The sequence below is a fragment of the Aureobasidium subglaciale genome, assembly GCF_000721755.1.
Source record: "Aureobasidium subglaciale EXF-2481 unplaced genomic scaffold scaffold_7, whole genome shotgun sequence".
Lineage (NCBI taxonomy): Eukaryota > Fungi > Ascomycota > Dothideomycetes > Dothideales > Saccotheciaceae > Aureobasidium > Aureobasidium subglaciale.
The window spans coordinates 71,813-98,962 of NW_013566988.1; the positions used below are offsets into that span (position 1 = coordinate 71,813).

The following is a 27,150-nucleotide window of genomic DNA, read 5'->3' on the forward strand; positions in this document are numbered from 1 at the left end:
AAATTGGATTTCTCTGATGGGCCATCGATACCAGTATTCGTCGCACTTTAATGATGCGAACTCGACGTCCAGCTTGTTAGTTCTGACCAGGACTAGTGGAAGACAATGCGCCCCGCCACACTTTCCGCATGGAGGAAGGATCAAGAACGATGAATACGGATAGCATACGTACTTGATGTGTGACATGTGTATCATTTCTTGTGATTGATCAAAAACAATCAGAGGAGGGAGGCTAAAGTACAAAACGGATAATCACATCCGAGAAGAATACAGATAAAGAACAAAGTGCAGAATGCGCAGCTATAATCAATGAGTAAGTGAGGGAAGAGAGAGCAGTTTACTTTCTTCTGTTCTGCTGCATGGCCAGTATCTGGACCATGCGGATAAAGATGTTGATGAAGTCGAGCTCAAGGCTAATGGCCTCGTTGACGGGGTCGCGCTTGATCAGACCGCGCTCACTGAGACGAGCGTGGTGCAGGACCTTCTGAACGTCGTAGAGGGTGAAGCCACCAAAGACTACGAGACCACCGTAGAGCCAGAGATTCTCTGTGAACATGAGAGTGCGGGTGGCGGTGACGGGAAGGACCAGAGGGGCGAGGCCAGAGAGGGCGACGACAGCAACTCCAGCGAGAAGAGGACCACCGATGTAGAGGTACTTCTCTTGCTTGGCAGTGGCACCAACAAAGGCAATGCTGCCCATCAGACCGACAGTGTAGAGACCGGCGCGAGCGAGGATGGCGGGGTTGTAGAACATGAGGGGAGACAGAAGGGCGGCTTGGGTCAGGTTGAAGGCGGTCCAGAGGGCGTACTTGGCGACGTAGCTGGGAGGGGGAGTCAGTATACAGCGGCTAGACTGGTGCATGGCAGAACGACTCACTTCTCAGGAGGGCACATGCGGGTGCCCATCATGGTACCGATGGAGCCGACGAGACCGATACCGAGAATCAACCAAGGGTTGGCAGCCATGAGACGGTAACTCCATCCGTTTGCGTGAAGGGCGCGAGCAGCAATACCGATGATGCCAATACCAAGGCCGGTGTGGAGGAAAGTGTCGTTGAGGTAGGAGCGTTCGAATGGAGGCATGCCGCCATCTTCTCTAGTTTCACGGTTGAAGACAAGGCTATTATGGACATCAGCATTGATTCTGGCAGCATGGTGACGCGTTGGCTACTTACTTGATGGCGAGTAGAGTTCCGCCAAAGATGGCACCTCCATAGAGAAGGCGCTGAGTGAGGTTTCCTTGTGCAGTCGGGTTGGGGAAGGCGGCAGGTTGCTGGTAGTTGCGACGGAAGGTGGACTGGAAGGCGCTGCGGAAAGTTGCTCGTGATGAGGCGAACTTGTTGCTGAAGTTGGCAGGTGCCTTTTGAACGGGTCCTTGATGGAAGGCGCGGAAGGCGCTTGCTGTGATGGGTGTCTGCTTGAGCGCACATGTCACCGCGAATGGTCGGCGCATTAGGAACGCCATTGTGATGTGTATATGTGATTTGGATGGGTGTCTAGAAGATGGCAGTCGTCAAACAAGCAGCAAAAGCTTCAGTTGCACAGGTCATCGCCGCCTTTATGAGGCTCAACTGTTCCCCTCGGCATGACGGAATCCCGACGGCATCGACCAAGCGCCGCTCACCAATCAACAAGCACCACCAGGCGGAAGCTTCCAGACCCCTCCATGTTGCTTGTTGCTGCTTTGGCAGCTGTGCAAGGCAGATGATGCCTGCTTGTTTCTTGCATGATCAAAGCGCTGAGTATGTGCCACTCCATGGTCACCGGTGCCACGCCCCTTGCGCGCTTTGATAGCACAACCTTCTCGACATCCACGACCGCACGACTGGATGAGAATGTCGCGATAGCATGCCGCTGCTGAAACATGGCTCTGCGGATTTCCAAACTTAGGCAATCGCGATAACGGTAGGTTTGCTCCGTCCCAAACGTCACCGCCGTGTGCTTGCATTACCTTGATTCGATCTTCAGCTCAAGCACCAATTCCCATCATATCTTTCCTGTTCCTGTTTCTTTCAATCCCCTACCCCCTGTCCAGCTATTCAGCTACATTCTAGCTCCTGCATCGTAGCTGCACCCTGGTCTTTCATTTGTATCTGCACCTAATACATCCTTTGACTCATCATGTGTGGCATATCCTGCATTGTTGCTCTCCAGCATTCACATCATAAGCTTCCTGATGTTGCCAATGTCAAGAAAGCCGTTCCTGGCCTTCAGACAAACGGCGATGCAGAACACACAAAGCTCGCCGTCGAGCTGGATGCTTCTCTTGATCAGATCAAACACCGTGGACCAGACTCCCGCGGCCAGTGGATCAGCAATGACAAGCGCGTCGGTCCTCTGATCTCATTTACCCATTCTCTACTTGTGTCCGACTTCTACTAACACTCTTCCTACAGCGTTCGGTCACGTTCGTCTAGCCATCAATGACCTATCCCCCGATGGCATTCAACCCTTTCATGACAGGGAGCACACGGTCCATGCAGTCGTCAACGGCGAGTTCTACGACTACGATAATATCCGTAAAGACGTCGAAGCCAAGACCAACTACAAGTTCCACGGTCGCTCAGATTCCGAGCTCGCCATTGCCCTGTACAAGCACTACGGCCTCAACTTCCTTCACCATCTTCGAGGAGAGTTTGCTTGTGTCATATTCGACGAGTCGCAGCAGCTCTTGATCGCAGCCCGAGACCGTTATGGTATCAAGCCTCTGTTCTGGACCATCCAGGGTGGCAGACTGTTGATTGCCGCCGAGATCAAAGCCTTCCTGCCTCTTGGCTGGAAGCCCGAGTGGGATGTCAAGAGTCTACTCGACGCTGGCTGGAACCACGACGAGCGGACCCTATTCAAGGGCATCACCAAGGTATGATGACTGGAGAGCAGGCCGAGGGAGTCGTCTGACAGACTACCAGGTCCGCCCTGGCCACTATCTCACCTGCCAGTCCTTTGACCACATCGAACAACGCCCTTACTGGGACATCAGCTATCCCAACAAGCTCACAGTCGACATTCGGACTCCCGAAGAGATGATTGAAGGGGTCCGCCAACGTATGCTCGACGCAATCAGAATCCGACTCCGTGCCGATGTTCCTGTCGGCATCTACCTCAGTGGCGGCATAGACTCGTCCGTCATCGCCGGCATGGTCACACACCTGGTCAAAGAGCAGGGAATAGCTATGGGCAGTGCAGACGCCAAAGACCGCGTCTCGTGTTTCAGTATCGCGTTTGACGAGGAGTCTGGCTTTGACGAGTCGTCTATCGCGAACCGCACCGCTGAGTGGCTTGGAGTCCGTTACATCAAGAAGCATATGAACGAGCAAGAGCTTGCCAAGCGCTTCGAGGATGCTACCTGGCATTGCGAACACCACAACCCCGACTTCAACTTTGTTGGCAAGTATGCCCTCTCCGAGGTGCCTCAGGAAGTCGGCTTCAAGGTCGTCCTGACTGGTGAGGGAGCTGACGAGCACTTTGCTGGCTATCCTTTGTACCTACCCGACTATCTTCGTGAGTCTGATCCAAGTTGGGAGAAGTTCAACACGCTTCCTGAGAGTGAGAGGCAACACCAACTCGAGCTTGCCGAAAAGGCTGTCAGTGACTATTACGCTTCGATTGGTGCTGACTCGTCAAATCGTGGCCCCTCGGTCGCACGCCGCATGCTCAACGACATCACAACCGTCAGTAGCATGGCTGCCTTTCAGCTCGACATTTTCGCTTCCTGGACTCATTGCTACGGTAAATGCGACCCTCAAGTCACCATCGCCAACAACGCCGATGGACGTGTTCGTAAATTGATCACCGACTCGTGGCATCCTCTGCATTCAGCACAATACGTCTGGTCAAAGGGGCATCTGGCCAACATCTTCCTGACATGTCTTGGTGATCGCACAGAAATGGCGCACAGTATTGAGGCACGTACACCCTTCCTTGATCATCCACTAACAGATTACGTCAATCACCTACCACCATCGGCCAAGCTGCGATGGGATCCAGAAGCAAAGACGTTCACGGAGAAATGGGTACTTCGAGAAGCCTCCAAACCTTTCATCACAAAGGAATTGTACGAGCGCAAGAAGCATCCTTACTCTGCACCAACGACTTGGCCAAAGGGTGGACCATTGAACATACTTCTTGACAAGCTCATCAACGAAGAGAACATCGAGAGGCTGGGATTCATTGATTGGGAGCGTTGCAGAGAGCTTACGGACCGAGCTTTCGGAGACAAGGGAGACCCCATGGCGATGAGGTATGCCATAGTAGTGGCTGAATGGGTTGTTTTGAGTCAACGCTTTGGAGTCGCTACGGCTGAGAAGCCCATGGGCTATTGATGCGAGGCGAGGCGAGGCGAAGCGATGCGATGCGATGTCATGCATCTGCCGAGCTTCGTCTTAGGAGTAGCAGCCGCTCGACTCGCGATCATTGATACAGATATCCTATAGCCTGATCGGTGGCGTCTCTCGATTTTCCACTGCATGCGCCCTATCTCGACACGAACGATGAGAGCGAATCGGTGACACGTCTTCTAGAAGCAGCATGGAAGATTTCAGTGAGATGGGTGTTTCAGAGGTCATGCGGAGTGAATGCTCTTGCTCAAGATGATGACGACGAAGATGCATGACTCGCGTCGGCAAGACGGGGCGGAGCGGCTGGCGGGAGCGGAGATCGGGCAGTCCATGACATGTGCCCGTTTCTGTTTCGACTTCGGTCATGTTTCTCCTTTTAACGCTTGCACATAGCTGCAACTTGCATCTTGTTTACTGATGGACTGAACGACTCGTCTTTCGCAGCTGTTTCGTTGATCGTACGGTTTAGCGTGTCTTTTGTTGATCTCTTGTGAAGGCTATCGAATCGCTCGTGCACGCGCCGCGACTGGACAAGCACTGACTGAAGCTCGACAAGGAGAACAAGTCTCGAGCATATCATGATAAGCTGAGACATTTGTGCACGACCGACATGTCAAGAACATGGCTTACAACCATGGATACAATTACGATGCCCAAAGTATACGACCCGACGACAGCATCAGCCGTCGAGGCGACCAGGCCAGTGTCAGGAGCGCCGACATGAACGACACTGGACCATCATCCGACGACGATCCGGCAGACTCGCATGTATCGCAGGCGACTTTCAAGAATGACCCTCCGACAACTCCCCCATCGCGACATGGCTCCTTCGGCGCAGCGCAGATTCAAACACCGACGACCTTTGTCACGAGCAAGAAGGAGAGAGTGAGGTATAGCTGGCAGTCCATCCACGAGGACGAGCCCAACAGGCCAAGGATCAACATTGTCAAGATTGTCTCCAACACCGCCACAGCATCAGCCGCCTCTCCTCAGGGTGAATCTCTGGCCTTTTCGCTGTCCCCAGCCGGAAAGAGGATCGCTGCGTACAACTCAGCTAGGCTATTCGTCTTTCAGACCGCAGCACTGCCGGTAAACGTGTCGCATGAATACGCCCTACGACGACGACCCCTGGCTGTCGACATCTGTGACGACGCTCATGTGCTTGCCGTACTCGTCGACGAGCACACCATCAATGTATACCATCTGTCGCGTAATAATGCTCGTCGCGTCAGGACCGTACGGACTGATCTCCCGACATCTACCATCGCCTTGTCATCCACAGGCGGTCTGCTAGCCACAGCTTATGAGGGAGGAGTCGAAGTCTTTTCTCTGGCTCCCAGTGCTCTCATCACTGATCGTCGTGCTGTGAGAGCCCCGAAGATGGACAAACTGGTCTTCTCTCACGATGACTCGACACTGCTTGGAACAACGACCCGTATCTTCACTTCTTCCACACTCGTCGTATCTGTACCCGTGTTTTCTACCACTTCTTCCGGCGATCCTTCGCATGAGGAGCTTCAGGAAGCTTGGTGTACAGGTATGCTAGAACCGCAGAACATCAAGAACAGCAGTCACGCCACTTTCATGCGCGAGGACGGCGCCATGACCAACGACAAACTTTTTGCCTGGAATGGCCTTGAAGACACGTTTGGCGTGCTTCATACTCAAGATATGGTTTATGATCAAGTCGACTTTCCAGTCGCCATTTCACCTCCACTATCGACGTGTGGAGGACTTGGTGCCGCCATACATCATTGTCCGTCCATCGACGAGCACGGCAAGATTGTGGCCATGATTGTCAATGATCGTACAGTCCGCTTGTACCTCGTCCCGACTGACACTGTAGATGGCGTTTCAAAGATTGAAGCACACAGCATCGATCATGAACTGGACGAAGAATATGGATGCCCCTTCACAGATCTCCGCTGGGTACACTCGCGCCTTAATATGCCAGCCTCTGCACATTCACCTCATCAAATCCGGGGTCGATTGGTCGTAACTAGTCCAGGATCTTTGATTGATGCAGACCAAGCAGAAGCGAGTGTGCAAGACGTGGAGGGTGGTCGAATTATCTTGTTCGACTTTGATCCGCAGTTTGCCGGTCAGCCTGGCCAGACCTTTGTTTTTCATGTCGGAAAAGCTCCACCAGTATTGCTTGAAGAAGAGAAGATGGATGTCGCAGATGAGATTGCTTTGGTAAGGAGACGCACAGTGACTTCGACTCGAAGCAATACACTCGGCAAGAAAACATCGTCCCTCGGCAGAGCTGCGACTACTGTGTCACGACGCCAGGACGAGTCTTCCAATCGCAACAGCGGCTCAGCCGGACTCATACAACAGTTGACAGTGCAAACTACGCCCTGGAGGAGCAGCCGCAGGGTGAACTCTTCTATCATCTCTCTCTCTGCTGATGCTGCTCGCTCACTACCTGATCTACTCGAAGCAAGCGAATCAGCTGCAGAATCGATAGAGCAGCCGTATACTCAAGGAGCCCCTCGTTCATATCTTTCAATGGAGCGTGCGACTACAGCCACCAATGCGCATCGATTCCAGACACTAGAGGAGCGAGAAACGGAGGCAGATCAGCCAGGCGACTTGCCTTTGCCGGCTTATACTGAGCACCCGAATCAACCACTGCCTGGCAAGTATCGCGCTTTGGCAGGACTGGACATCCCCACGCGTGGGCAGTTTGAGAGAAGTCCCGTATCGGCAATTGCTACAGCGCCTCCGACATTCCAGGAGCATCGCTTCCCTCCACCGACTTCAGCATTGTCGCCTGCACATGCATTATCTCATCACATGAACTCATATGGTCAATCTGTTAGTCCGGTGAACCCTACCACAAACATGGCTCCCCGAAGCAACTACATTCCTAGTCCAGCAACAGCACAATCAGGAACGTACATGACGCTTCGCACGCAACCTTCTTGGGAGACCATCAATACGAGTGTGCAGACCACACCGCATAGACCGTCGACTTTGCGAACCCAACCAAGCTGGGAGAGTGGCGGGACCTTGAGTTTCTTCTCTCCGGAGATATCCCAAGGTACTAGGACAGTGCCCACGAGTCCTGAACATATGCGACCACCTCAAATGATGCAAGGGCTGGGTCTACAAGATTATCGCCATTCAATGTTACTTCCTCAAAATCGGAGTACGGAAGAGCGACCACGTACCACCGCTTCGGATCCGCAAGTACGAGAGGAAGGGCCAGAGTACATTCATCACAGACCTCCTCACGTCAACGCTATGCAAGCGGTCAACTACGCAGCAGCCAACAACCTCATGCCCAGCACTATCGCAGCCGAGCGTACATCCGCGGGAGCTGTCAGCGCTATCAGCACGATCTCCGGCTCCAGCTCGAACCCCCCTCGTCCAGCTACCTCAACAGGCGCAGTAGGCTACCAAGTAACAGCTTGGTTCCCACCTCGCCCACCATCCCCTATCGACGACCGCCCATCTCTGACCTCTCGCTCCAAATCCGCTGGCATAATGCCTTCACGGCCACTGACTAGACCCATTCACACTTCGCGAGAAAACACTCTAGATACGGAAATCATGAAGCCAGATCTACGGAGGAGTAAGAGCGTGGGGACAGGGAGGAAAGCTTGGTTTGCTAAGAAGAAGCAGTTGGAAGAGAGGATCGGAGGGGAGATATTACCGACGATCGGGAGGGGTGTTAGAGAAGATTTGATGCATCATGAGGCACAGGGGAAGAAGTGTGTGATTATGTGAGACTATCGTTGGGCTTTGACCAGCAGGGAATTTCGGGGAAGGGAGGCTGCACAGGAACAAGACCCGTCTTGGTCTGTAAAATGCTCATGAAGCTCCACGGATATCGTACAACCACGTCACGAAGGATTCAGGATGCGAAGCTTGGCCCAAACTTCCGAGCCTGACAAGGACCAGCTGGCCCATCTTCCTGCCATCCAGATCCTAGACTTGGAGCCATCTTCAGTTTTCCACCTACATATCCGAACTCAGAACACATTCTTTCACATCCGAGTTTCTGCTTTTGGATACCGCCATGTTGACCTTTGCAGCGATTTCACTATTTCTATCTGTCTCTGCCGGTGCCGTTATCACGGACATCCAGAGACCACCGAGTCAAGATATCAGCGTACCTACACCCGGACACATCAACCAGACAAGATTCACCAGTAACGATATGAACGACATAACTTACCGTCTCAATCACAATACCGTCAAATCCCTACTTCGTGACGCCTCTTATGTTCTCCGTAGTGCGGGAATTAGAACAAGAGAATCATACATCTGGCTTCACCGCCAAGCAAAATCCACATTGCGAATCCTGGCTCGACGCAAAAAACACGGCGAGATTGCACCACCGCAAGCCCAGGATATACATGTCTGAAGGTCGGATCTTTGACGCTGATCCTGGGGTCGTGCCGCAGAGTGCCATCACCGCTCTATACACAAGGACAAGCATCACGCGAGGAGAAGAATCGTCAAGACTACTGCAGTGATAACCAAGGTATCAGTAAGAATGCAGACGTCAACTTGACCAAGGTTGATGCATTTAAGAGCTGCGATTTTCAAGGATTGAACATGAGACGAAATTTGAGGTTCCTAAGATGTATCTGCACTACCTGAATGCCCCTCATGTGTTGCAGGAGGAAAGGACAGTACAACACGAGGTATGTAACGCTGCAGAGGAGAAAAAAAAGCAAGACATACTGGCTAGCAGGCTCTCCGTGGGGGATACCGAGATGCCTGAATTCTCGAAATGCGAAAAGAGGATATGCGAAAGAAAGATTACTAGAATACTGGCAATGGCAAGTCCATGATAACACTTCTAAGAATTCATCTTTCAAAGTCGACATAGCACAAAGAAGTCATGTTTTCGTAAATCGCAAAGTGTTTTGCTTCTCCACACTCTCGTTTTCTTGAGATGCAAGCAGATGTGTAATTATGGATGCTTTTCAGGCTTCCTCTGTTTCTCTAACTTTGACAAGACAAGATTCTCTGCCCTGTCAATACTAGATCGGTCATATGTCTAGTGATCTTCCTGCCAGACACGCGACTCCAGCTTCTCACACTTTGCAAGGTCAGGCATTTTCATGTCTCTAACAGACAACCTGCCGGCCAAAATATCCTGCTTCTTCTTCTCCACACGGGCCTCCCAAACCTCCTGCTCCTTCTCCATCTCCTGTTCCAGAACACTGGAGGGAATCTGGTAGACAAGGTACTCATCAGGGACGACTGCTCTCCAGGCAGGCTCAGAAGTCTCGAGTCCGCTTATGGACGACTTTCCGCCGTCCTTATCGTCGTCACGATCCTCGCTGCAATAACTCCTCCGTCTCATCTCCGATCGCGTCTTCCACTCTTGCGTGGCCAGATCTTCGATACCAGTGATGATATGCTGAGGCACGACTGTTGGATCGACACTAAACACACGATTATCTGATAACCATAGTCTCAGCTGATCCTCGTAATCGTCCAAGCCTTCATCAGCCCAATTCCCACATTCCACCTCGTTCTTCCAAATCCAATTCCAAATCTCGTCTTCTCTGCTCTCGAGTTCTGCTTGACGAAGGAGAAGGTAGGAACGCTCGCCGAGGAGATGTTTTGTGGATTTATGATGCAGATAGAATGCTGTGTCGCTCATGTCTTCGATGGCGAATCTTTCGAAGGTTGGGATGGAGATATTGTCGAGGGAGGGAGTGAGGGTATTTTGAGAAGGGGGTAATGGCTTTTGGACGTCTTTGATGACGAAAGCGGTACTAAGAGGGAGGAGTAGAGAAAGTGTTGTAAGGCTCAACATGTTTGCAGTTTGCTGTATGGCGGTAGGCTTTTGGTTTGGGTGAATTGAGTGTGAGATGGAGGGGACTGGAGGAGGTATTTAACTCTGGTTATATATCGTTGAGATACTGGGTTCGACTAGGGCGTGATCGTATCATGCTTTTGCATCCTTTGAATCCTGCGTGACGTGTGCTATACGAAGTTCCGCGGACTTGACGACTAATCAGAGAGAGGTTTTGATGATAAGTTCCCCGCAAGCCGAATATAAGGATGCCGGGGTCCCTTCTTTTCTGGGTCCGCGGGGTCATCTCGCGGGATATGATGGGTCTTATTTCCGTTAATCTTAACGGTCCGATATCCTTTACGTTCTTTCCCCATGACTTCCTACAATCTTTTTCGAGATGTGTCATGTCCGCACATACAGACAAGTGTGCATGAAGCAGCGGTGCAGCGTCAAAGCCTTGGTCATCTTGGGTATGTGTTGTGCAAGAAAGTCGTAGACTTGAAAGTTTTGATTCTTCAGAACTATTTATTCAAATGTAGATAAGACTTGTGATAAGCGGACTGAAACGTGGAAAAGACGAGCAGCAGTATCGTTGCGCGAGGGCTTTTATATAGAGAAGGAGTCTGCAGCTATATATGCAAATACGCACCAAACTCCATCGGGAACCAAGTAAAACACCGTAGAACTCCAGTCAGATCTTGATTTATCTCTGGGTCTGATTAGAGGCACATTTACTTCCTAGGTACAGCCCTTGGCCCTGTTACTGATGCAAACATCCGCAGCATGTCTCTCCTTGCTTCCCAACACTCTATTTGCCTGTGCACTGAACCTGTCGAAATTGACATAGGTCAACGCATCAGTAACCATCTCCCTAGCGTAATCATGGCTCCAATTCTCAACATTAGACCACGAGATACATACATTATGACCATTTGCATTGTTGCACCAGGAACGAGGGGAATGGGGGAAATTCTCGTAAAGTGCATTTCCGAGGGCGCCGTACAGGACTTGGACAGAGGCGCACGAGGCAACATGTTTGGCGCTGCGGAGCCCGTTGAAGAGCTAACGCTTGGAGAGATCGGACTCGCCATGGGAGGTAGGTTTGGAGATGTTGATGGAAGAACAGATGTCGATGTTGTTGGCTACAAGGGTGCTGATCTCGTTGCACTTCCACTTCATGTCGGTTGCTTGCTCATAGGTCAAGCTTCCTGCCATGGTCGTGTTTAAGCAAGTGGTTAGGACCTCGGGAGAGTCGCCGAAGGTCACAGCAGTGGCAAGACTGTGGACAGCTTCAATGGCCATGGCGGGTCCGGGCGAAACTTGGTAGTCGAATTCTTCGGTGGATACGCCGAATATGGTGCTTGCTACGTTGGAGACATAGATGATGGCGTTCTGGCGTCCGACGGAAATGTTTTACGGCTCATGCTCATGGACGTTCGCTGATGAGTGTTGCATGCCAAACTGCTCAGAAATCACAAATGTCCAGATACTCATGGTATAAACTTGGGGCACGAATGATTAACCTAGTCCTGGCCTCAAGCCAAGCTTGTCTGAACATTACCGTGAGTCGTGTATGCAATCCCAGAGCAGCAGAGATGAAGACTCGGACGTGTGCGGTCGAGCATCCAGTGCAAAGGTTCGTGTATAAGGAGAACGACAGGTTGCGTGATCAGAAGTTGTTCGGGGATCGATATAGTGGTCGGCGACCATAAGCCGCCTAAGTATAGCTTGATGTTTGACACACATTTGTAGCGTTTGTAGAAGAAAAGGCTTGTCAAACTTAGTCTTTTGTGCAGTCGCCTCTGAGAAACGCCGAGTTGATAATCACGTGTTCTATCGAAGCAATCGCAGCACAAGATATCAATATCAATGTGCAGCACAAGACGTTGACGTGATCAGCCTCGAACAATACATCTGCTTATCTGGTCTCTGTCCTCTCGATACGCTCCTCGTTAACGGGATGCTTGTCCATACTGTCGCGACCCTCTTCGATATCCTTGGTCTGCGTCATGTCGACCGAAGCTGGGATTTCGAAAGAACGACCTCTCTTCTCAGGACCAAATGCGGTAGTAATGGCAATACCAAGGGCGATAATGGCCGTTGCAATACCCATGACAGGTCCATAAGCTTCAACCCTCTTTCCCTTTGCACCAGTGACAAAGTTAGACTCGGCAATGGCGTTGACGATTTGTGCTGATGGTGATGAGATCATGTTTCCGAGTTGGTATGTCAGACCAGGGAAGGTTGAGCGGTATGCAGGTGGTGCCAGCTCGTTAAGGTGAATAGGAATGACTCCCCTGGAGTGACATTAGTATACGATATACACGATTACTCGGGTCTCATTCACATACCAAGCGCCCTGAACAAAAAACTGCATCATGAAACCTGAAGCAGAAAGCGATCCTTCACCGGTGGGGAGAATCCAAGCTGGAATGAGACAGGCGGAGATGAGAGCAGCGACGACGATAGCACGACGGCGACCAACAAATTGGGAGAGGTAGCCGATGACTGTAGAGAAAAGCAACTGATTAGCATGATTATCTTCGGACAAGCTCGAGTTAGAGTTGCGTACTTGTTCCACCGACACAAGCGCCAGTCTTCATTAGAATAGAAGCACGACTTGCACCATCGTTATTAAGGCCCTTTTGCGTGAGCATGAAAGTGGTATAGCTGTCCTGAGAAGTGTGACTGTAGTCTGCGAGAAAGTCAGTAGAGGTCGAAACTTGGGGAATCGTTCGCAACTCACAGTTGAACCAGGTCATGAGGATGATACAGTAGATGCACATCTTCCACTGCTGAGCAAGCATAAGTTTGGTCTCTTGCCAGAAAGCACCGGGCGCTGTGGCTTCCTTGTTCTTCTTGTTCTCGAGGAATTGCTTAGACTCAGGGAACAAACAGCGAATGAGGCCAACACCGATGGAAAGTCCGGCTGCGATCCAGAAGACGGTCTTCCAAGTCTCAACAGCACCTCCAACTCCGAGATTGGCGCAAGCGGCAAAGACGTAGCCCATGGAGTAACCCTGCTGGAGGATACCCGACATGAGACCACGAGCCTCTGTGGGACAGTTCTCAAGGGCCATCGCGACAGCATTGCCGTAGCTGTAAGCTGATTAGTAGTGCTTCAGAGTGGCATCACGAGTGAACTCACACTCCGCCCATGAAGAGACCGAACAGACTGCGAACAGCCAAGAACTGATTGAAGGTGGTGGAGTAGATAGTGGCAATCTGCAAAAGACCAAGAATGATCATGTTGGCAACCATGGGCCACTTGCGACCCCACTTGTCACCAGCAAAGCCAAACGCCGCAGCTCCAACAGATCGCAACAAAAGTGTAAGAGTAATGGCTTCCGAGATATCAGTCTTGGTGACGCCATAGTACTTTGACAGCTTGACGGTCTGGATGGACAAAGCGTGGAAGTCGAAGGCGTCGGCAGTCCAAGCAGCAAGACCGACAATAAAGAAAACCCAATTCATGGCGGTGAGTTGAGCCATCAAGCTGAAAGGGTTCTTGAGCTTCGGAGGAGTCTGCCATTCTGTTGTGGTCTCGCCACTTTCGTTATAGACAACTACTCTCTGCTTCCATTTGAAAAGATCGGACCAGGACTGCTTTGCAGTCGGCAAGACGCCCTGAGCGATTGGGTCGGCAGGCTCGTTGAAGGTCGACATAATGAACGAGGTCGCAAATTGTTAATAGATGAGAGACGACCAGAATCAAAGGCGGAGACAATGTCTGAGGAATGACACAGAAGGCAGCGAGGCATGCCCCTGTATTTGTATCCACATCTCTCGTTCCCATGATAGTGATCTTGTACCAGCGGGTAATGCTCCCGCACCTCCATTTTCCAGCCAAGGTGACATCTATGGACGATGTGTCCAAGATGGTAATACCAAATGACTCGACCCCGCGATTCTGTTGTCCATTCGGTGGTATGGTTTCATGCGCCATGCCTCGCCAAGCTCACTTTCGGTAACAGCTGTCTTGGCCTGGAGAGCGAAACATGGAGATTTGGTTGCCCCGTGGGGTTACTTCGATAGATCTGCGAGCGATTAATCGCGTTGACAAGACCAAAAAGATTGACTTGTCAACGGCTAGCGATCAGAGTGGCCGCCACCCCGTCTATACCAAGAGAATTGGTCGAATATTGAAGCTGAGCATCCTTCATGCCACCCGCCAATTACTTGGCGAGTGCAGTGGCTTTCTGGCAACGGCCGTCTTGAAGGTCTTGTATGCGAATCTAGACGTGTAAGACTTGTTCAAGGCTTTGCTTGTTCAATGCAGAACTCCTTATCCTCGTGCTTGTTTAGTCGGGCTGAGATAGCTGGCTTGATATGCATAAATGTGTGATGGTCATCGTCGTTGCTCCCTCGTCGAAACTCCCACGTTTTCACCGCCGAGCTGTTTTGTTATTTCGGGAAATGGTCAATCAGATCTATGGGAACTTATCTGTGGAGTTGCCAACTTCTGACAGAGATTGTTTGCGGGTCGTCCCCGTCCTCCGCCGAGCTTGTTACAGGAACGAAACCGAGCCCGGAAAGAAGACCGAGGAAATCTCGAAGAGAATAAACCGGAGAGCAGGTGATTCAAATCAAGCCAAGAGGCGTGGCGTTCACTTGAATGAGTCTGCCCGAGGTGCATGAACGACTCCATTAGTGATGAAAGCGACGATGCTGCCCCTGCACAGGAGCTCGTGGTGTCGCTCGAGAGGCCACGGTGACCTTGATGGATGTTTTCAGTGTCTGGACACCGTGCGACAGTGGTTCCTCGGGATCATCGCCTCAGCAGTGCAACGATGTCTGTTGTCCGACAAGCAAATGCCGAAACCTCGGTAGACATCGCGAGTAAATCTGTTGACGTTTCGACGCGACAATATGCTGTGCGTGGGCGAATAAGGAAGAGGGTCCAGAAGTCATCGCCGAAGCTGTATTATGGCCGTCGGGAGACAAATTTCGCTCCTTCCAACAACAGACAACATTGGAGGAGCTATCCGCCCTTGTTGTCGCTTGTTTTGTATTCACGCGCAACGCCTTCATCGCGGCGGCTTCTCCCTTGAGCTTTGTTTGCTGCGTGTGATCCTCATAGTCATGGATGCAATCTGGTGCCTCGCGTTCTGGTCATTAATACTCGGCCGCCAGCAGCACGTCTCCGTTGAGAAAGCATCCCGAAGTCGACATTGGTCTCGGCGAAGAGCGCAGAGGAGTCTTTAGCCAGTATTAAGCATGTTTTCCCTCGGTCTTTTGTCCAATTGCAAGACTTTGTAAACTGAATGAAATACGACAATTTCTCTAGGACTGCATACTGTCGTCTTGCTCACAAGCACCGCAACGAAAGGTCGTCTGGCGTTGGAGATTATAACACTTCCTCCACCGGATCGGGCGAGAATGGCTCAGTTTACTTTGGCCACCGCAAGTCTTTCGTGCTCAAGGCAGATTTGAGGGGCCCTCACATCTTCAACCCCCACATATCGTGGGCTCTATGGAGCTCGGAAGCGTATCCAGAAGCGTATTCGTCATCCGTATCCGGATCACGGAGTCGTCGACTGCTGTTGATGATCGCGATGGTCCACATTGCCGTCCGACCTATAAAGCCATGAGGTCTAGTGTCTTCGGTGGAATTAAATCCAGTCTTTCGAGTAGCATCTATCATGCTCAGTTTCGCCAGCCTCAGCCTCAGCCTGGCATTCGCCAGCTTGGTGTGTGGTACAGCCGGCAGCCAGATCAGCAGTAACAAGAATATTTCCTACACTAATCCAATACTATCGGGATGGAACAGCGATCCTAGTTGTGTGTTCGTGGCTGAGCGTGAAAACACTTTCTTCTGCACGACTTCTTCTTTCCTGGCCTACCCTGGTGCACCTGTCTACGCATCAAAGGACCTCATCAACTGGAAACTAGCCAGCAATGCAGTCAACCGCCCTGATCAAATCCCAAGTCTCCTGACTGCAAAGAATGTGCAGACTGGCGGTATTTATGCCTCCACTCTTCGCTATCACAACAGCACATTCTACATGATCACAACCTACATTGAGGATCCTCTGCCCCCCACGTTCTATATTTTCACTTCGAAAGATGCAACCAACGACTCAGCTTGGTCCATGCCATTCGCCATTGAAACCCCATATATAATTGATCCGGATATCTTCTTCGATGATGATGGTACTGTTGTCGTGGCATACGCTGGTCACCCCATCAAAGCACAAGTCATCGACATGAAGACCGGCAACGCTACTGAGACCTTTGACATGTGGAACGGAACTGGCAACGGATTTACGGAAGGACCCCATATTTACAAAAAGGATGGTTACTACTACTTGTTGGTTGCCGAAGGTGGTACCGAGCTTGGCCATTCGGCTGTGATCGCTCGTTCAGTATCTCTCAGAGGGCCCTACGAGTCGTCGCCATCGAACCCCTTAGTCACCAACCGCAGGACGAACGAGTACTTCCAATCAGTGGGACACGCTGATCTCTTCCAAGACGAATCTGGGAACTGGTGGGGTGTCGCCTTAGCTGTAAGAGGTGGCCCCACACTTTACAACCAGACAGTATATCCAATGGGTAGAGAAACTAGTCTCTTCCCTGTCACTTGGCCAAAGGGGAAATGGCCGACAGCAAGTCCGGTGCGTGGTCGGATGATTGGCCCTTTGCCTCAGCCAAGCAGAAATGTCAGTGGTGAAGGCTTGTTCATCGGGGAAGCTGATGTTGTGGATTTCGTGCCTGGCTCCGCCATCCCCAAACATTTCGACTTCTGGCATACTCCAGTCAAGCCAACCTCGTTCACCGTCTCCCCGTCTAATAAGCTCAACACGCTGAGGTTGACTGCGTCTAGATCGAACCTGACTGGCGATACAAATTTTGTTCCTGCCGATGGTGTCACTCTCGTTACACGTCGTCAAGCACATACTCTTTTCAACTTTACGGTGGATATCGAGCTTCTTGGCTGCAACGCCAAGGAAGGTGACGAGGTCGGCATAACATCTTACCTTGACCAATTTCAACATGTTGATCTCGGTATCGTATATTTGGCTAGGAACAAGAACGACAAGACGACGATCCCATATCTCCGCTTCAGAGCGACCATTGTGGGGAAGACCAACTTCACCGGAGTTGTATCCCAGACAAAGATTATCGCTCTGCCTCCAACATGGGCAAACGATTTGGTGAGACTTGGTATCTCGACCGTCAACGCGACATACTTTGCGTTCAGCGCTGCACCAGCTGCAAGACCTTCCGCAAGTATCGTTGTCAGCACTGCTAACACTACGCTCATCTCGGGTCCTGGAAATGCATCTGGTATGTACTAAGCTGCTCAATACCCGTTACCAACACAACTAAATCTATTTCATCAGGTGGGCTCCTGGGTTCTTATGCCACGACCAATGGAGCCAATCGTACAGTGCAGGCTTACGTTAGCCGTTGGAGATACGTCCCTGTCGCTCAAGAAATTGACTATGGTACTTTCGTGTACTCAGACTAGCCTAGTCCGGGGTCTCTCACCACTACCGTGATCAAGTGGCAGAATTGCAAAACATGGTTGACAGCCCTGTCTATTCACTCTCTATTCCTCTGCCGCCAGACCTGACCTCAGTAGTGGTCCAAGCAGATATGCTGTATCGTGCACACACAAGGCGGCAAATCTCCTGCATCATTATCTCACAATCGCATGTTACAGTATCCGAAGTACGACGGTATTCGAGGCAATGGGTCTCATGTACGTCATGGCTGTTGTCGACTGCTGAAGTCAAGGCTGAAACGTCGGTCTATATTTGTCAAGCCTTGATAATTTCGCGACAGCAGTGATAACTTGACCTTGACGATCGTTCAAAGCCTTGTTGATAGTGCATGAGGCGTGCGATTCCAGCCTCGCTGGCTGGATGTGGGCTCGGTGCTGGATACTCCAAGTTTACTTACGGCAACGGAGCTTACAGCATCGGCAGCAATCAGTGCACATGCCAGGATATTTCTAGTGGTCTGAGAGGTGAACAAGGTTGCAAGTGTGCCTTCCCGATCAATGGAGTCTACCCCTTAGGTTAATCGCTTCTACCTATTATCTTTTGTGTCGTCCATCTTGACGAGACACTACAAACTTTCCAGTATCGTCTCGCTCCCGCGTCCTTACCCTTCTACATCGCCTCTGCTGTCTTTACCGTCGCATTGTGTTCCATCTTCGCACCAGTCATTGCAGAGCCTCCCTGTATTTCCACCAAATAGGAGCTCGATTTTTCAGATCATGGCCGCGAGTCGACAATTACACAATCTCGTTCCAAGTCTGGTCAAAGTGTTTCCATTGTCTCATTTGTCTTGGGCAGCGTTGAATGCCACCTTGCTTGCTAGGTTTCTTCTGTCGCACCTAGGCCTTGTCCCGTATCATACAGTCTTGGGCTAGCTCGATACAACCAAAAGAGACCTAGGGAGCAAATGCATGTCAAACCTGCTAATAGAGACACTCCCCAAGCAACACCCAAGCCATCGTACATCGGATGACTGGCCACGATGGCGGCCGCTGCCGTCGTCGCTCGCATGAAATCGTTTCCGGCAAAGAGAGACGCCGCATCTTCCGGATGTACCAAGATAAGATAGTTGGCGAGACATTGCAACACAACGAACATGCTCGCTGTGTATGTTGTCATCCCGATCAACGATATCGCCCAGTGTATGTTCGGTCGAGACGTCCAGGCTAGCGTGGTAGACTATTAGCTCCTTCCAAGTATATCTCGTTTCTCTATGACTCACCGAACAGAAGAAGTCCTACAGGCATCGTCACAGATGCGTACAATGCAGGCATGAGATTCCGTTCGGGCTTCGCGTGAGGACCGCGGTGAGAAGTCGATCGCGTTGAGCTCATGAACCACATGAATATCGCAAGGCCACCCAGTAAAGCACCAATCGCGATACTAAGAAAGCTCAATCCCACTTCTGTGTAGGTAAAGTGGTATATGTGGAGATATACCCTTGGGATGCACTCGAAGAAGGTGTAGTACAAGCCGTAGATCAGGCATGTGTAGATGTTGGCAAATGCCACTGCCGGACGCGTCAGCATGATCTTGACTGGGCGACTCAGATGCTTCTCGAAGATATGGCTGAGCTGGACGGAATGCTGTGGCTCTCGATCCGAGTTTTGCGTCAGAACGGCGAGTCGCCGTCTCTGGTCAAACAGTCGTTTTGTATGATATGTCTCAGGCAAAATGACCGACATGATCACAAAGACAAAGGCTGAGACGTAGCATATCTCCCAGAGTGGCAATCTCCATCTACAAGACAAGGTCAGCTCGATGTATTTGAAGTTAATCGATCTGTACATACCCGTCACCGAGAACGCTGAAGATAGACACGATAGGACCCAAAGCTACAGAGGGTCAGCACGAGTCAGCCCCTGTGGGATAGTGGCCACAAACCTGGACCCAGTGTGGCAGCGCCCATCCAGCCCAGGAAAGCCAATGGCAGATATTGTACTGACAGCTGTCCAGAGACCCATGAGTATTCTATCATCGCAAAGCTCGCTTCGGAAACATACCATATCTTGCATTGACGCCGCACCAGTTGCAAGCGCTGGAGATCCAAAAATACCTTGTGCAAACCGAAGTATCACGAGGCCCGGAAAGTTATCGCATGCAGCTGTAGCGGCTGATATGGCTACGAAGCATGCAAAACTGACCAGATATGGTCCATTGCGACCGACAAATTCGATTTCGCTGAGAGGCGAGAAGAGGAGAGCGCCAAAGCCATCTGCAGAAAGGCATATCAGCTTGTGATGTAGCCATGCCATCTAAGAATCACCCACAGCCGAAGACGTAAGTAGCGATAGTCAATGATGATAATGTCACAGTCACTTCATATCTTAGTTGAATAAAGCTGTGTTGCATGAGTTGAGTGTGTCATGGCTGGGCAAGATGGGTGACTAACGGCAGGCTAGCCAAGACAATGGACGAGCCAAGATATACCACGAATGTGTACAAGCTTGATGGGGTCAGCCGACTGATTCAAGGTTGCTGATTCTGGCATGAACATACCAGATTTGCGCAGCAACGATCCACTTGATCACTGTTGGCCATTCCTTGGGATCAACAGCATCAATATGTCTGAGCCCTCTGAGGGCTGGGGCAGATACATCTGTGACCGGGTATGGCTCAAGCGGTATCACTGTGATTATTTTGACCTTGCTCTCAGACTTGGAAGCCAACGTATCGTCTGTGCCGCTCGAGTCTGTCGACGCATGACTAGTTCTCTGACAATCACTCGTTATCGCTTGGAATCGTCGTTCATCAGGATAGCGTAGGCATCGTGGCGAAAAGGTAAGTCGAAGGAGCTGACCGATCATGCTGTCGCGTATAAGCTCGACGATCATTGCACTCCGGTATGGTGGTAGATCTAGATCTGACTCCAGGGGAAAGGGGGATCTTTATTATCATCGGAGACCAATCAATTTGGTACCAACGCACAGTGTACAGCGAGACTGCCAGAACGCTAGACATCAATAACCAAAGTTTTATCTCAGCTGCATCCTGCAATGCAGCCGTTGCAAGATGAGGTTCAGCTGGGCGTTTTGCTTGTCCCGCACCAAGTACTTCTACAACAACACGTGGAAAATCAGGAATCTACTCCGAACTGCGCGACCCTGCTAGTCCCGGACGAGCGGCTCGACCTTCCCTGTTTGCCCCTTATCTGCTGGTTACAAAGACATTGCAGTACAACTGAGCTCAAATTGCTTGGACTGACGATGCGATAATTCTTCACATGCGCTCAGCACTGTGGTTGCAAAAGATTCTCCATACAGCTTGCTCGAGTTGGTCGCTTCAGCGCCCAGAACGAAAGAAAAGATAGATGTTTTATGCTTGAAATCTTGAGCATGTGAATGTCAACGAGACGTTGAACAATCTAGCGACGGTTCTGATCTCAAGCCACCAAAGACGCCGAGCCGCATGTGCAAAAACAGAGTTCAGAGACCAACGCCTCGAATAGGTGTAGCCGAGTAAGGCTGAACATTAGTCCTGAACCACCAGTGGTGGCTCAGCCCAGCGATCCTATTGATCTGAGATTGCAATAACACTCACGTGTCACTGGTAAACTCAAGTTGATAGCTCATGCTTCAATTGCTCTCTTTTGGCTATGTGTTATCGATGCGTATATATGAGCAGACGGCTATCAGTCGCATTCTCTACATAGTCATGTTACCGATGTTCCTCAATTTGTCTATGTTCGACCTAATCCTTGAGGCGCTATGTCTCTGCACCACGTACATCGCTGTCAGGGCGCTCTACAATCTTTTCTTCCATCCACTTGCGGGGTTTCCAGGTCCAAAGCTGACCGCGTCGTCGAAGCTTTATGAATTCTACTACGATGTGCTGAGGGGCGGGCAATTCTTCTATGAGATCCAGCGCATGCATGAGCTCTACGGTCCGGAACGAATCGCCACCAAGACGGAGCCAGCGCTAACCTCGAGTCAGGTCCGATAGTTCGCATCAACCCGGATGAGCTCCATATCAATGATGCAACGTACTACGGCACCTTGTATGCAGGAGGCGGCCAGATCCGCGATAAGTAAGTGTGCCGTTTCCAACAATACAAGGATGCTAATTCAACCAGGTATCAGTGGTTCACTAATGCTGCGGGCTCGCCAACTTCCACGTTCGCCACTGTTGGCCATGACTTGCACCGAACTCGTCGAAGCGCACTGAATCCCTTCTTTTCAAAGGCCTCTGTGGTGAAGTTAGAACCATTGATTCACGAGAAGGTGGAAGGAATCTGCGCTGGTATGGATGCACAGTTTCAACAGGAGGCCTTATTCGATTTTGGTGCGGCTTACATGTCATTTGCCCTCGACACTGTGTCACACTATGCCTTTGGCGCAGCAGAGTGTTGGAACTGTCTGCTTGAGCCTGGCTTCTCAGCAGATTGGAAAGAAGCGATTGTCAGCTCATTCGAGAATGCAACATTGATCAGATACATACCTTGGCTGCTGATGCCGCTCAAGATGATCCCATACCAGTGGATCACAAGGGTCCATCGAGCTATGGGTATGTACTTCAAAAGCTATACAGTAAGTGAAACATATAGCCGCATCCTCACATCTGCTAACCAAGTGCAGCTCATCAAAGGGCACGTACTGAGCTTTCTGGACGCCGAACACGTAAAGGTTGCCCACCATGATGTGACCATCTTCTCCGAGTTGAGGAATGGCAAGCTACCTGCGATTGAGCAGGAACCCCGCAGGCTGATAGACGAGGCAAACATCCTCATGATAGCAGGTGGCGAGGCTATCACACAGCTTCTCACGATAGTATCCTACCACCTGCTCGACAACCCACATATCCTTGTCAGACTGCGGGAAGAGCTAGACAATGTCATGCCGAGACCCGATAGTCCAATAACATGGTGCGAGTTGGAGAAGCTGCCCTACTTGGTGAGTCGAGATGCTCAAGGGCAGTCCCAGACGCTGAATTTGATAGACTGCTGTGATACAAGAGGGCCTTCGTATCTCTGCAATCGTTACCACTCGGTTGCCACGTGTAGCTCCGCATGAGGTTTTGAAGTACCAATCGTTCGAAATACCCCCAGGAGTAAGTCGCGAATAATGTTATCTGTCGAGTCCGAATGGCTTATCAAGTATGCCAGACCCCTGTCTCGATGACGTCTCACTTCATACATCTCGATCCTGTGCTTTGGCCCGAGCCTCTGAAGTTCCTGCCTGGAAGATGGATGGACGACGGTACTGATACGCCAAGAGGTAACAGAGAGTACCTTGTTCCTTTTTCCAAGGGAAGCAGAGGCTGCGTCGGGATCAAGTAAGTATCGTCAGACCCTACCAATGACGCATGCTAATACTTTCTTGCAGTCTTGCGCATGCCCAGGCATATCTTGCAATCGCCCGTGTCTTTCGCCGTTTTGACTTCGAGTTATTCCAGACAGACCGACGCGACGTGACAATTGTCCGAGATTGTTTCAATGGACAACCGTACAAGGGATCCAAAGGTGTAAGGGCTCATGTTGTCGGTCTGCGAGCGTAATTGTGGCAAGTGTTTGCGACCCCGCACGTCGCCCCGACGGGGCATCCCCACATTCGATGAAACCCCCCCGGTGCCCCGCAACTCCCCCGTCGGGAGTCGACATGCAAACACCGGACGTTTAGATACAGTAGCAGGAGCTTCCCGTTGTAGCCACCACGGGCTTGAACTGCACATATAAGATGAAGAAGATCTCATACCCTTCTGCCCTGGCTCTCACACTACAATCCACCTTTCTTACTCGACCCAGAAACCAGTATCGCTCTGTTCTAGTATCCTTCTTGGCAAGATTACAGTTTCAGTCGCGACGAAAATGTCTTTATTCGACGAAAAGACAGGCGTCTTTGAGGAACAGTATGGCGGACTTCTTTACAGTTATGACTCGGAGATGCTGTTGGTCCAGCCTTGGTCTGACCACGCCTTTCGTATCCGCGCCACAAAGCTGAATGCATTCCCCGAGGCGGACTGGGCACTGGAAGATAAGTCAAAGCGACACACAAAGACCAAGTTCATCGTCAAGATACAAAAAGACGGTGCAACCATAACAAACGGGGACATCGTAGCCCACATATCTCAGACTGGCAAGTTGACAATCCGCAACCGCAGTGGAAAAGTCCTTCTCGAGGAGTTCGCCAGGAACCGTCGCAATATCCTGGACTCAAAGTGCAGTGCTATCGAAATTGAACCTCGGGAGTTCAAGGCTAGGCAAGGTACCGATGAGTTCCACCTGACCTGGCGCCTCGAATCGCTCGACCGTGATGAGAAAATCTACGGTATGGGACAATATCAACAACCATTCCTGGACTTGAAAGGACAGGATCTTGAGCTTGCGCATCGCAATTCTCAGGCTAGTGTTCCTTTTGCAGTATCGTCACTGGGATATGGTCTGTTGTGGAACAACCCAGCTGTGGGAAGAGCGATCCTGGGTAATAATGTCATGTCTTTCGAAGCTTTCTCTACCAAGTGTCTGGATGTCTGGATCGTGGCAGGTGATTCTCCGGCAGCGATTGTTGAAAGCTATGCCGGCGTGAGTGGCACGGTCCCGATGATGCCCGAGTATGGTCTCGGCTTCTGGCAATGTGAGTCTTCCGAGCTGTTGTTTGATTGTCATAAGCTGGGCTGACACGATCGTTCTTCATAGGTAAATTGAGATACCAGAGTCAAGAAGAGCTTCTCGAGGTTGCGCGTGAATACAAGCGAAGAAACCTTCCTATTGATCTGATCGTTATCGACTACTTCCACTGGCCACTACAAGGTGACTGGAAGTTCGACACTACTTACTGGCCAGATCCACAAGCCATGGTCAAGGAACTAGAGTCGCTGGGGATCGAGCTGATGGTCTCCATCTGGCCGACAGTCGACCGTCGAAGCGAGAATTACAGTGAGATGCTAAAGCAAGGATACCTTGTCCGGACTGACAAGGGCATTCGCATAACCATGGACTTTGAAGGATATGGTCTCTTCTACGATGCCACCAATCCCAAAGCCCGCTCATACGTGTGGGAGAAGGCCAAGGCCAATTACACCAAGTACGGTATCAAAGCGTTCTGGCTCGATGTGGCCGAGCCAGAATACACTGCATACGACTTTGACAACTATCGATACTGGCTCGGCAACAACCAGAGTGTCGGAAATGTATATCCAAGAGACTATGCCCGCACATTCTACGACGGACAAGCAAGAGAAGGCCAGGAAGATATCGTCAATCTCCTGCGCTGCGCCTGGGCAGGAAGTCAGAAATACGGCGCACTGGTCTGGAGCGGCGACATTGCATCCTCATGGTCCAGCTTCCGCAATCAGCTTGCAGCGGGTCTAAACATGGGAATGGCAGGAATACCATGGTGGACGACCGACATTGGTGGCTTCCACGGCGGTAACCCAGACGATGAAGAATATCGAGAATTGTTCGTCCGGTGGTTCCAATGGGGTGCTTTCTGCCCCGTGATGAGACTCCACGGTGATAGGGAGCCTCGTCAACCACAACAAGACACTACCGGCGGAGCAACTTGCAGATCCGGCGCTCCGAATGAGGTATGGTCTTATGGCCCTGTGGTGTACAAGATCTGTGAGAAGTACATGCGAATTCGCGAGATGCTGCGGGATTATACCCGTGAGTTGATGCGCGATGCTCACGAGAGAGGTTCACCAGTCATGCGACCTCTGTTCTATGACTTTCCGAAGGATGAAAAGTGTTGGAGTCATGGCGTGGAGGATCAATTCATGTATGGTTGGAAGTATCTGGTTGCCCCAGTTTTGAGTGCATCGCAGAAGAAGCGTTCGATTTATTTGCCTGCCGGAGAAGTGTGGAGAATGCTAGACTCTGAGCAGACTTTCAAAGGCGGCAGGACGGTCGAGATCGACTGCCCAATGGAGTCGATGCCGGTCTTTGTGCGTCAGTAGACCGTATCCAGTATTTCTGATCATCACATCATGGCCAGTGATTTTGAGTAACTCTTACAGAAGACAAGCAGAGGCGATACACTTTGCCTTACACATCACGAGATTCTTCATCTTGCCAGATTCCGAGTCCATCTCAAAGTCTACCACAGACAACGCAGCTTCAGCCAACGCGACAAGATCACGCATGAGAACGAGATCAGCATCAGGCTTCACGCTGTTGACCCATTCTACCACTTCTCTGACTTGCTGTTCGGCATCTGACATGCTGAGGAAGTGCAGCGTTCTTGGGTGTTCTTGCTTCGCAGTCCGCGCGGCTGCAAACGCCAATTGGGTCGAGCATTCAACACGAGCTTTTGCGAATTCATTTGCATCTCCCGCTGTACCGAGGGCAAGTAGTTGTGTGCGTAAATCAAGATGAGCTGTAGGCAAGATTTCCCAAGCATTGCACAGCCATCGGGCTATCTCCTCAATCTTGTCGTTCGTTCGATTCGAGGCCGGCGGGGCAGAGAGCGTGCCGTCGATTGGGAAGATTAAAGAGTCTTTCGATCTGGCAAGGGTAGCAGGAAGTTCGAACAATGCAGGTTCGAGACGAGGAGAGCGGAAGAGACAGATTTGCTTTTTGCGATAGGCAGCACCGTCGGGTAATGAGTCTACGCTGGCTGCACGCTTGGATGTTTCCCTTCGAGGAGGCTCAAGACTAGGCGACCGGTAGTCCATGATCCGGCGCATACGAGTCCAAAAAGGTGTTTCTGACACGCCCTCAACATCACTGTCTTTGTGGATTGACATGGACGCGACATTAGCATCACTGAAAGGTACCTCCACATGCGGCTTGTTCAGATCAAGTGATGGGATGGTATCAGAGGTATAGGGTGGCGGCGGAAATTCTTGTTGAAGGGGGTCTGCAATGGAAAGGCACTGCTCATTGTCGGGTATTTCGCTCGACTCCGAGAATAGGCCTTGATTGACCCATAGGTTGACACCACCTCCACGACCATCATACATACCGTCGAGCAGTAGGGTAGGGGTGTTGAGCTGGGATACGGACGCAAAGATCCTCTGCAGCTCGAGCTGCGCAAAGGTATCGAACCTGAAGTGTATATCGAAGGACAAGGTCTCCGACAGTATTTTAAATTTGCTCATCAACTCCTTTGGCGTGCCTTTGACAGGCTTTAGACGTTTTGCTCGAGGCATGATGACCTCGCACGATTTGGTAAGGCTGAACGGGATGTGAAACAGGTTGCAATCGGCAAGTCCAGCGCTCTCAAGGTCAGCTCGGCCATCTGCCTGTACAGGTGTGAAGGACGTGTCGACCACTGATGCATCAAAATCACAAGGGATGATCATGAACATGTCGCGAGGGTGTTTGGAAGCGCGTATCGATATTGGTAGGTGCAGAGCTATCAATAGTTCATCGGTGTTGGGACGCCAACCAATCTTGATGGTCAATCGTGATGACGCATTCAATGGCGATAGTTGTCCAAGACACATGGGTCCCTCCTCTTTGCTTGCCCAAGACACAAAACAGGGCTTGTCAACAACCCATTTCCAAGGCGGCTCGCTCGAAACAAGACCGTAGTCGTTCATGGTCGAGATGCGATGGGACCTGGCAATTTAGACGTACAGAGCAAGTGCAGAGTCAGTCCCAGCG

The 27,150-nt window shown here is 51.0% G+C and overlaps 12 protein-coding genes across 12 annotated transcripts; 6 read left to right on the forward strand and 6 right to left on the reverse strand.

The window, feature by feature from the left end:
• Positions 1-337: 337 nt before the first annotated feature.
• On the reverse strand, positions 338-1,465 carry AUEXF2481DRAFT_28281 (uncharacterized protein; the record flags this gene model as incomplete). The annotated part of the gene is made up of 3 exons (XM_013489413.1): positions 338-821; positions 878-1,120; positions 1,176-1,465. 3 exons carry the CDS (start codon positions 1,463-1,465, stop codon positions 338-340), a joined length of 1,017 nt encoding a protein of 338 aa, XP_013344867.1.
• A 534-nt stretch (positions 1,466-1,999) lies between these two features.
• On the forward strand, positions 2,000-4,677 carry AUEXF2481DRAFT_106985 (uncharacterized protein). The gene is made up of 3 exons (XM_013489638.1): positions 2,000-2,332; positions 2,397-2,860; positions 2,910-4,677. The coding sequence occupies exons 1-3, from the start codon at positions 2,122-2,124 to the stop codon at positions 4,320-4,322; spliced, it is 2,088 nt and encodes a 695-aa protein (XP_013345092.1). The 5' UTR covers positions 2,000-2,121; the 3' UTR covers positions 4,323-4,677.
• Positions 4,678-4,958: 281 nt separating this feature from the next.
• On the forward strand, positions 4,959-8,020 carry AUEXF2481DRAFT_3841 (uncharacterized protein; the record flags this gene model as incomplete). Its single annotated transcript, XM_013489330.1, has 2 exons — positions 4,959-7,917; positions 7,968-8,020. 2 exons carry the CDS (start codon positions 4,959-4,961, stop codon positions 8,018-8,020), a joined length of 3,012 nt encoding a protein of 1,003 aa, XP_013344784.1.
• A 198-nt stretch (positions 8,021-8,218) lies between these two features.
• On the forward strand, positions 8,219-8,832 carry AUEXF2481DRAFT_632902 (uncharacterized protein). Its single transcript, XM_013489639.1, has one exon. The coding sequence runs from the start codon at positions 8,365-8,367 to the stop codon at positions 8,710-8,712; it is 348 nt and encodes a 115-aa protein (XP_013345093.1). The 5' UTR covers positions 8,219-8,364; the 3' UTR covers positions 8,713-8,832.
• A 391-nt stretch (positions 8,833-9,223) lies between these two features.
• On the reverse strand, positions 9,224-10,163 carry AUEXF2481DRAFT_38577 (uncharacterized protein). The gene has a single exon (XM_013489476.1). It carries the CDS (start codon positions 10,120-10,122, stop codon positions 9,355-9,357), a length of 768 nt encoding a protein of 255 aa, XP_013344930.1. The 5' UTR covers positions 10,123-10,163; the 3' UTR covers positions 9,224-9,354.
• Positions 10,164-11,166: 1,003 nt separating this feature from the next.
• On the reverse strand, positions 11,167-11,598 carry AUEXF2481DRAFT_3843 (uncharacterized protein; the record flags this gene model as incomplete). Its single annotated transcript, XM_013489331.1, has 2 exons — positions 11,167-11,464; positions 11,522-11,598. 2 exons carry the CDS (start codon positions 11,596-11,598, stop codon positions 11,167-11,169), a joined length of 375 nt encoding a protein of 124 aa, XP_013344785.1.
• Positions 11,599-12,022: 424 nt separating this feature from the next.
• AUEXF2481DRAFT_64484 (uncharacterized protein) lies at positions 12,023-13,770 on the reverse strand (the record flags this gene model as incomplete). The annotated part of the gene is made up of 5 exons (XM_013489599.1): positions 12,023-12,401; positions 12,456-12,612; positions 12,677-12,799; positions 12,851-13,203; positions 13,253-13,770. 5 exons carry the CDS (start codon positions 13,768-13,770, stop codon positions 12,023-12,025), a joined length of 1,530 nt encoding a protein of 509 aa, XP_013345053.1.
• A 1,976-nt stretch (positions 13,771-15,746) lies between these two features.
• On the forward strand, positions 15,747-17,575 carry AUEXF2481DRAFT_64439 (glycoside hydrolase family 43 protein; the record flags this gene model as incomplete). Its single annotated transcript, XM_013489595.1, has 2 exons — positions 15,747-17,373; positions 17,448-17,575. 2 exons carry the CDS (start codon positions 15,747-15,749, stop codon positions 17,573-17,575), a joined length of 1,755 nt encoding a protein of 584 aa, XP_013345049.1.
• Positions 17,576-18,163: 588 nt separating this feature from the next.
• Positions 18,164-20,639, reverse strand: AUEXF2481DRAFT_633276 (uncharacterized protein). Its single transcript, XM_013489640.1, has 8 exons — positions 20,109-20,639; positions 20,002-20,055; positions 19,880-19,950; positions 19,613-19,824; positions 19,494-19,557; positions 19,402-19,444; positions 18,832-19,349; positions 18,164-18,775 (listed from the first exon to the last, which is right to left on the reverse strand). The coding sequence occupies exons 1-8, from the start codon at positions 20,441-20,443 to the stop codon at positions 18,429-18,431; spliced, it is 1,644 nt and encodes a 547-aa protein (XP_013345094.1). The 5' UTR covers positions 20,444-20,639; the 3' UTR covers positions 18,164-18,428.
• A 624-nt stretch (positions 20,640-21,263) lies between these two features.
• Positions 21,264-23,102, forward strand: AUEXF2481DRAFT_3847 (uncharacterized protein; the record flags this gene model as incomplete). Its single annotated transcript, XM_013489332.1, has 7 exons — positions 21,264-21,492; positions 21,543-21,636; positions 21,682-22,135; positions 22,184-22,498; positions 22,545-22,655; positions 22,711-22,880; positions 22,931-23,102. The coding sequence occupies 7 exons, from the start codon at positions 21,264-21,266 to the stop codon at positions 23,100-23,102; spliced, it is 1,545 nt and encodes a 514-aa protein (XP_013344786.1).
• A 310-nt stretch (positions 23,103-23,412) lies between these two features.
• AUEXF2481DRAFT_64352 (glycoside hydrolase family 31 protein) lies at positions 23,413-25,499 on the forward strand (the record flags this gene model as incomplete). Its single annotated transcript, XM_013489589.1, has 2 exons — positions 23,413-24,178; positions 24,241-25,499. 2 exons carry the CDS (start codon positions 23,413-23,415, stop codon positions 25,497-25,499), a joined length of 2,025 nt encoding a protein of 674 aa, XP_013345043.1.
• Positions 25,500-25,553: 54 nt separating this feature from the next.
• AUEXF2481DRAFT_3849 (uncharacterized protein) lies at positions 25,554-27,086 on the reverse strand (the record flags this gene model as incomplete). The annotated part of the gene is made up of 1 exon (XM_013489333.1): positions 25,554-27,086. The coding sequence occupies one exon, from the start codon at positions 27,084-27,086 to the stop codon at positions 25,554-25,556; it is 1,533 nt and encodes a 510-aa protein (XP_013344787.1).
• Positions 27,087-27,150: the final 64 nt, after the last annotated feature.

Excerpts from the sequence above, each read along its gene's own strand:
- AUEXF2481DRAFT_106985 (XM_013489638.1), top strand. The coding sequence starts at position 2,122 with ATGTGTGGCATATCCTGCATTGTTGCTCTCCAGCATTCACATCATAAG. Across the intron at positions 2,333-2,396 it reads CAGCAATGACAAGCGCGTCG|CGTTCGGTCACGTTCGTCTA; the intron begins GTCCTCTGATCT and ends CTCTTCCTACAG. Across the intron at positions 2,861-2,909 it reads TATTCAAGGGCATCACCAAG|GTCCGCCCTGGCCACTATCT; the intron begins GTATGATGACTG and ends ACAGACTACCAG.
- AUEXF2481DRAFT_38577 (XM_013489476.1), bottom strand. The coding sequence starts at position 10,122 with ATGTTGAGCCTTACAACACTTTCTCTACTCCTCCCTCTTAGTACCGCT.
- AUEXF2481DRAFT_633276 (XM_013489640.1), bottom strand. The coding sequence starts at position 20,443 with ATGATCGTCGAGCTTATACGCGACAGCATGATCGGTCAGCTCCTTCGA. Across the intron at positions 19,951-20,001 it reads ATTGTCTTGGCTAGCCTGCC|CTTTATTCAACTAAGATATG; the intron begins GTTAGTCACCCA and ends CATGCAACACAG. Across the intron at positions 19,558-19,612 it reads CGGCGTCAATGCAAGATATG|CTGTCAGTACAATATCTGCC; the intron begins GTATGTTTCCGA and ends GTCTCTGGACAG.
- AUEXF2481DRAFT_632902 (XM_013489639.1), top strand. The coding sequence starts at position 8,365 with ATGTTGACCTTTGCAGCGATTTCACTATTTCTATCTGTCTCTGCCGGT.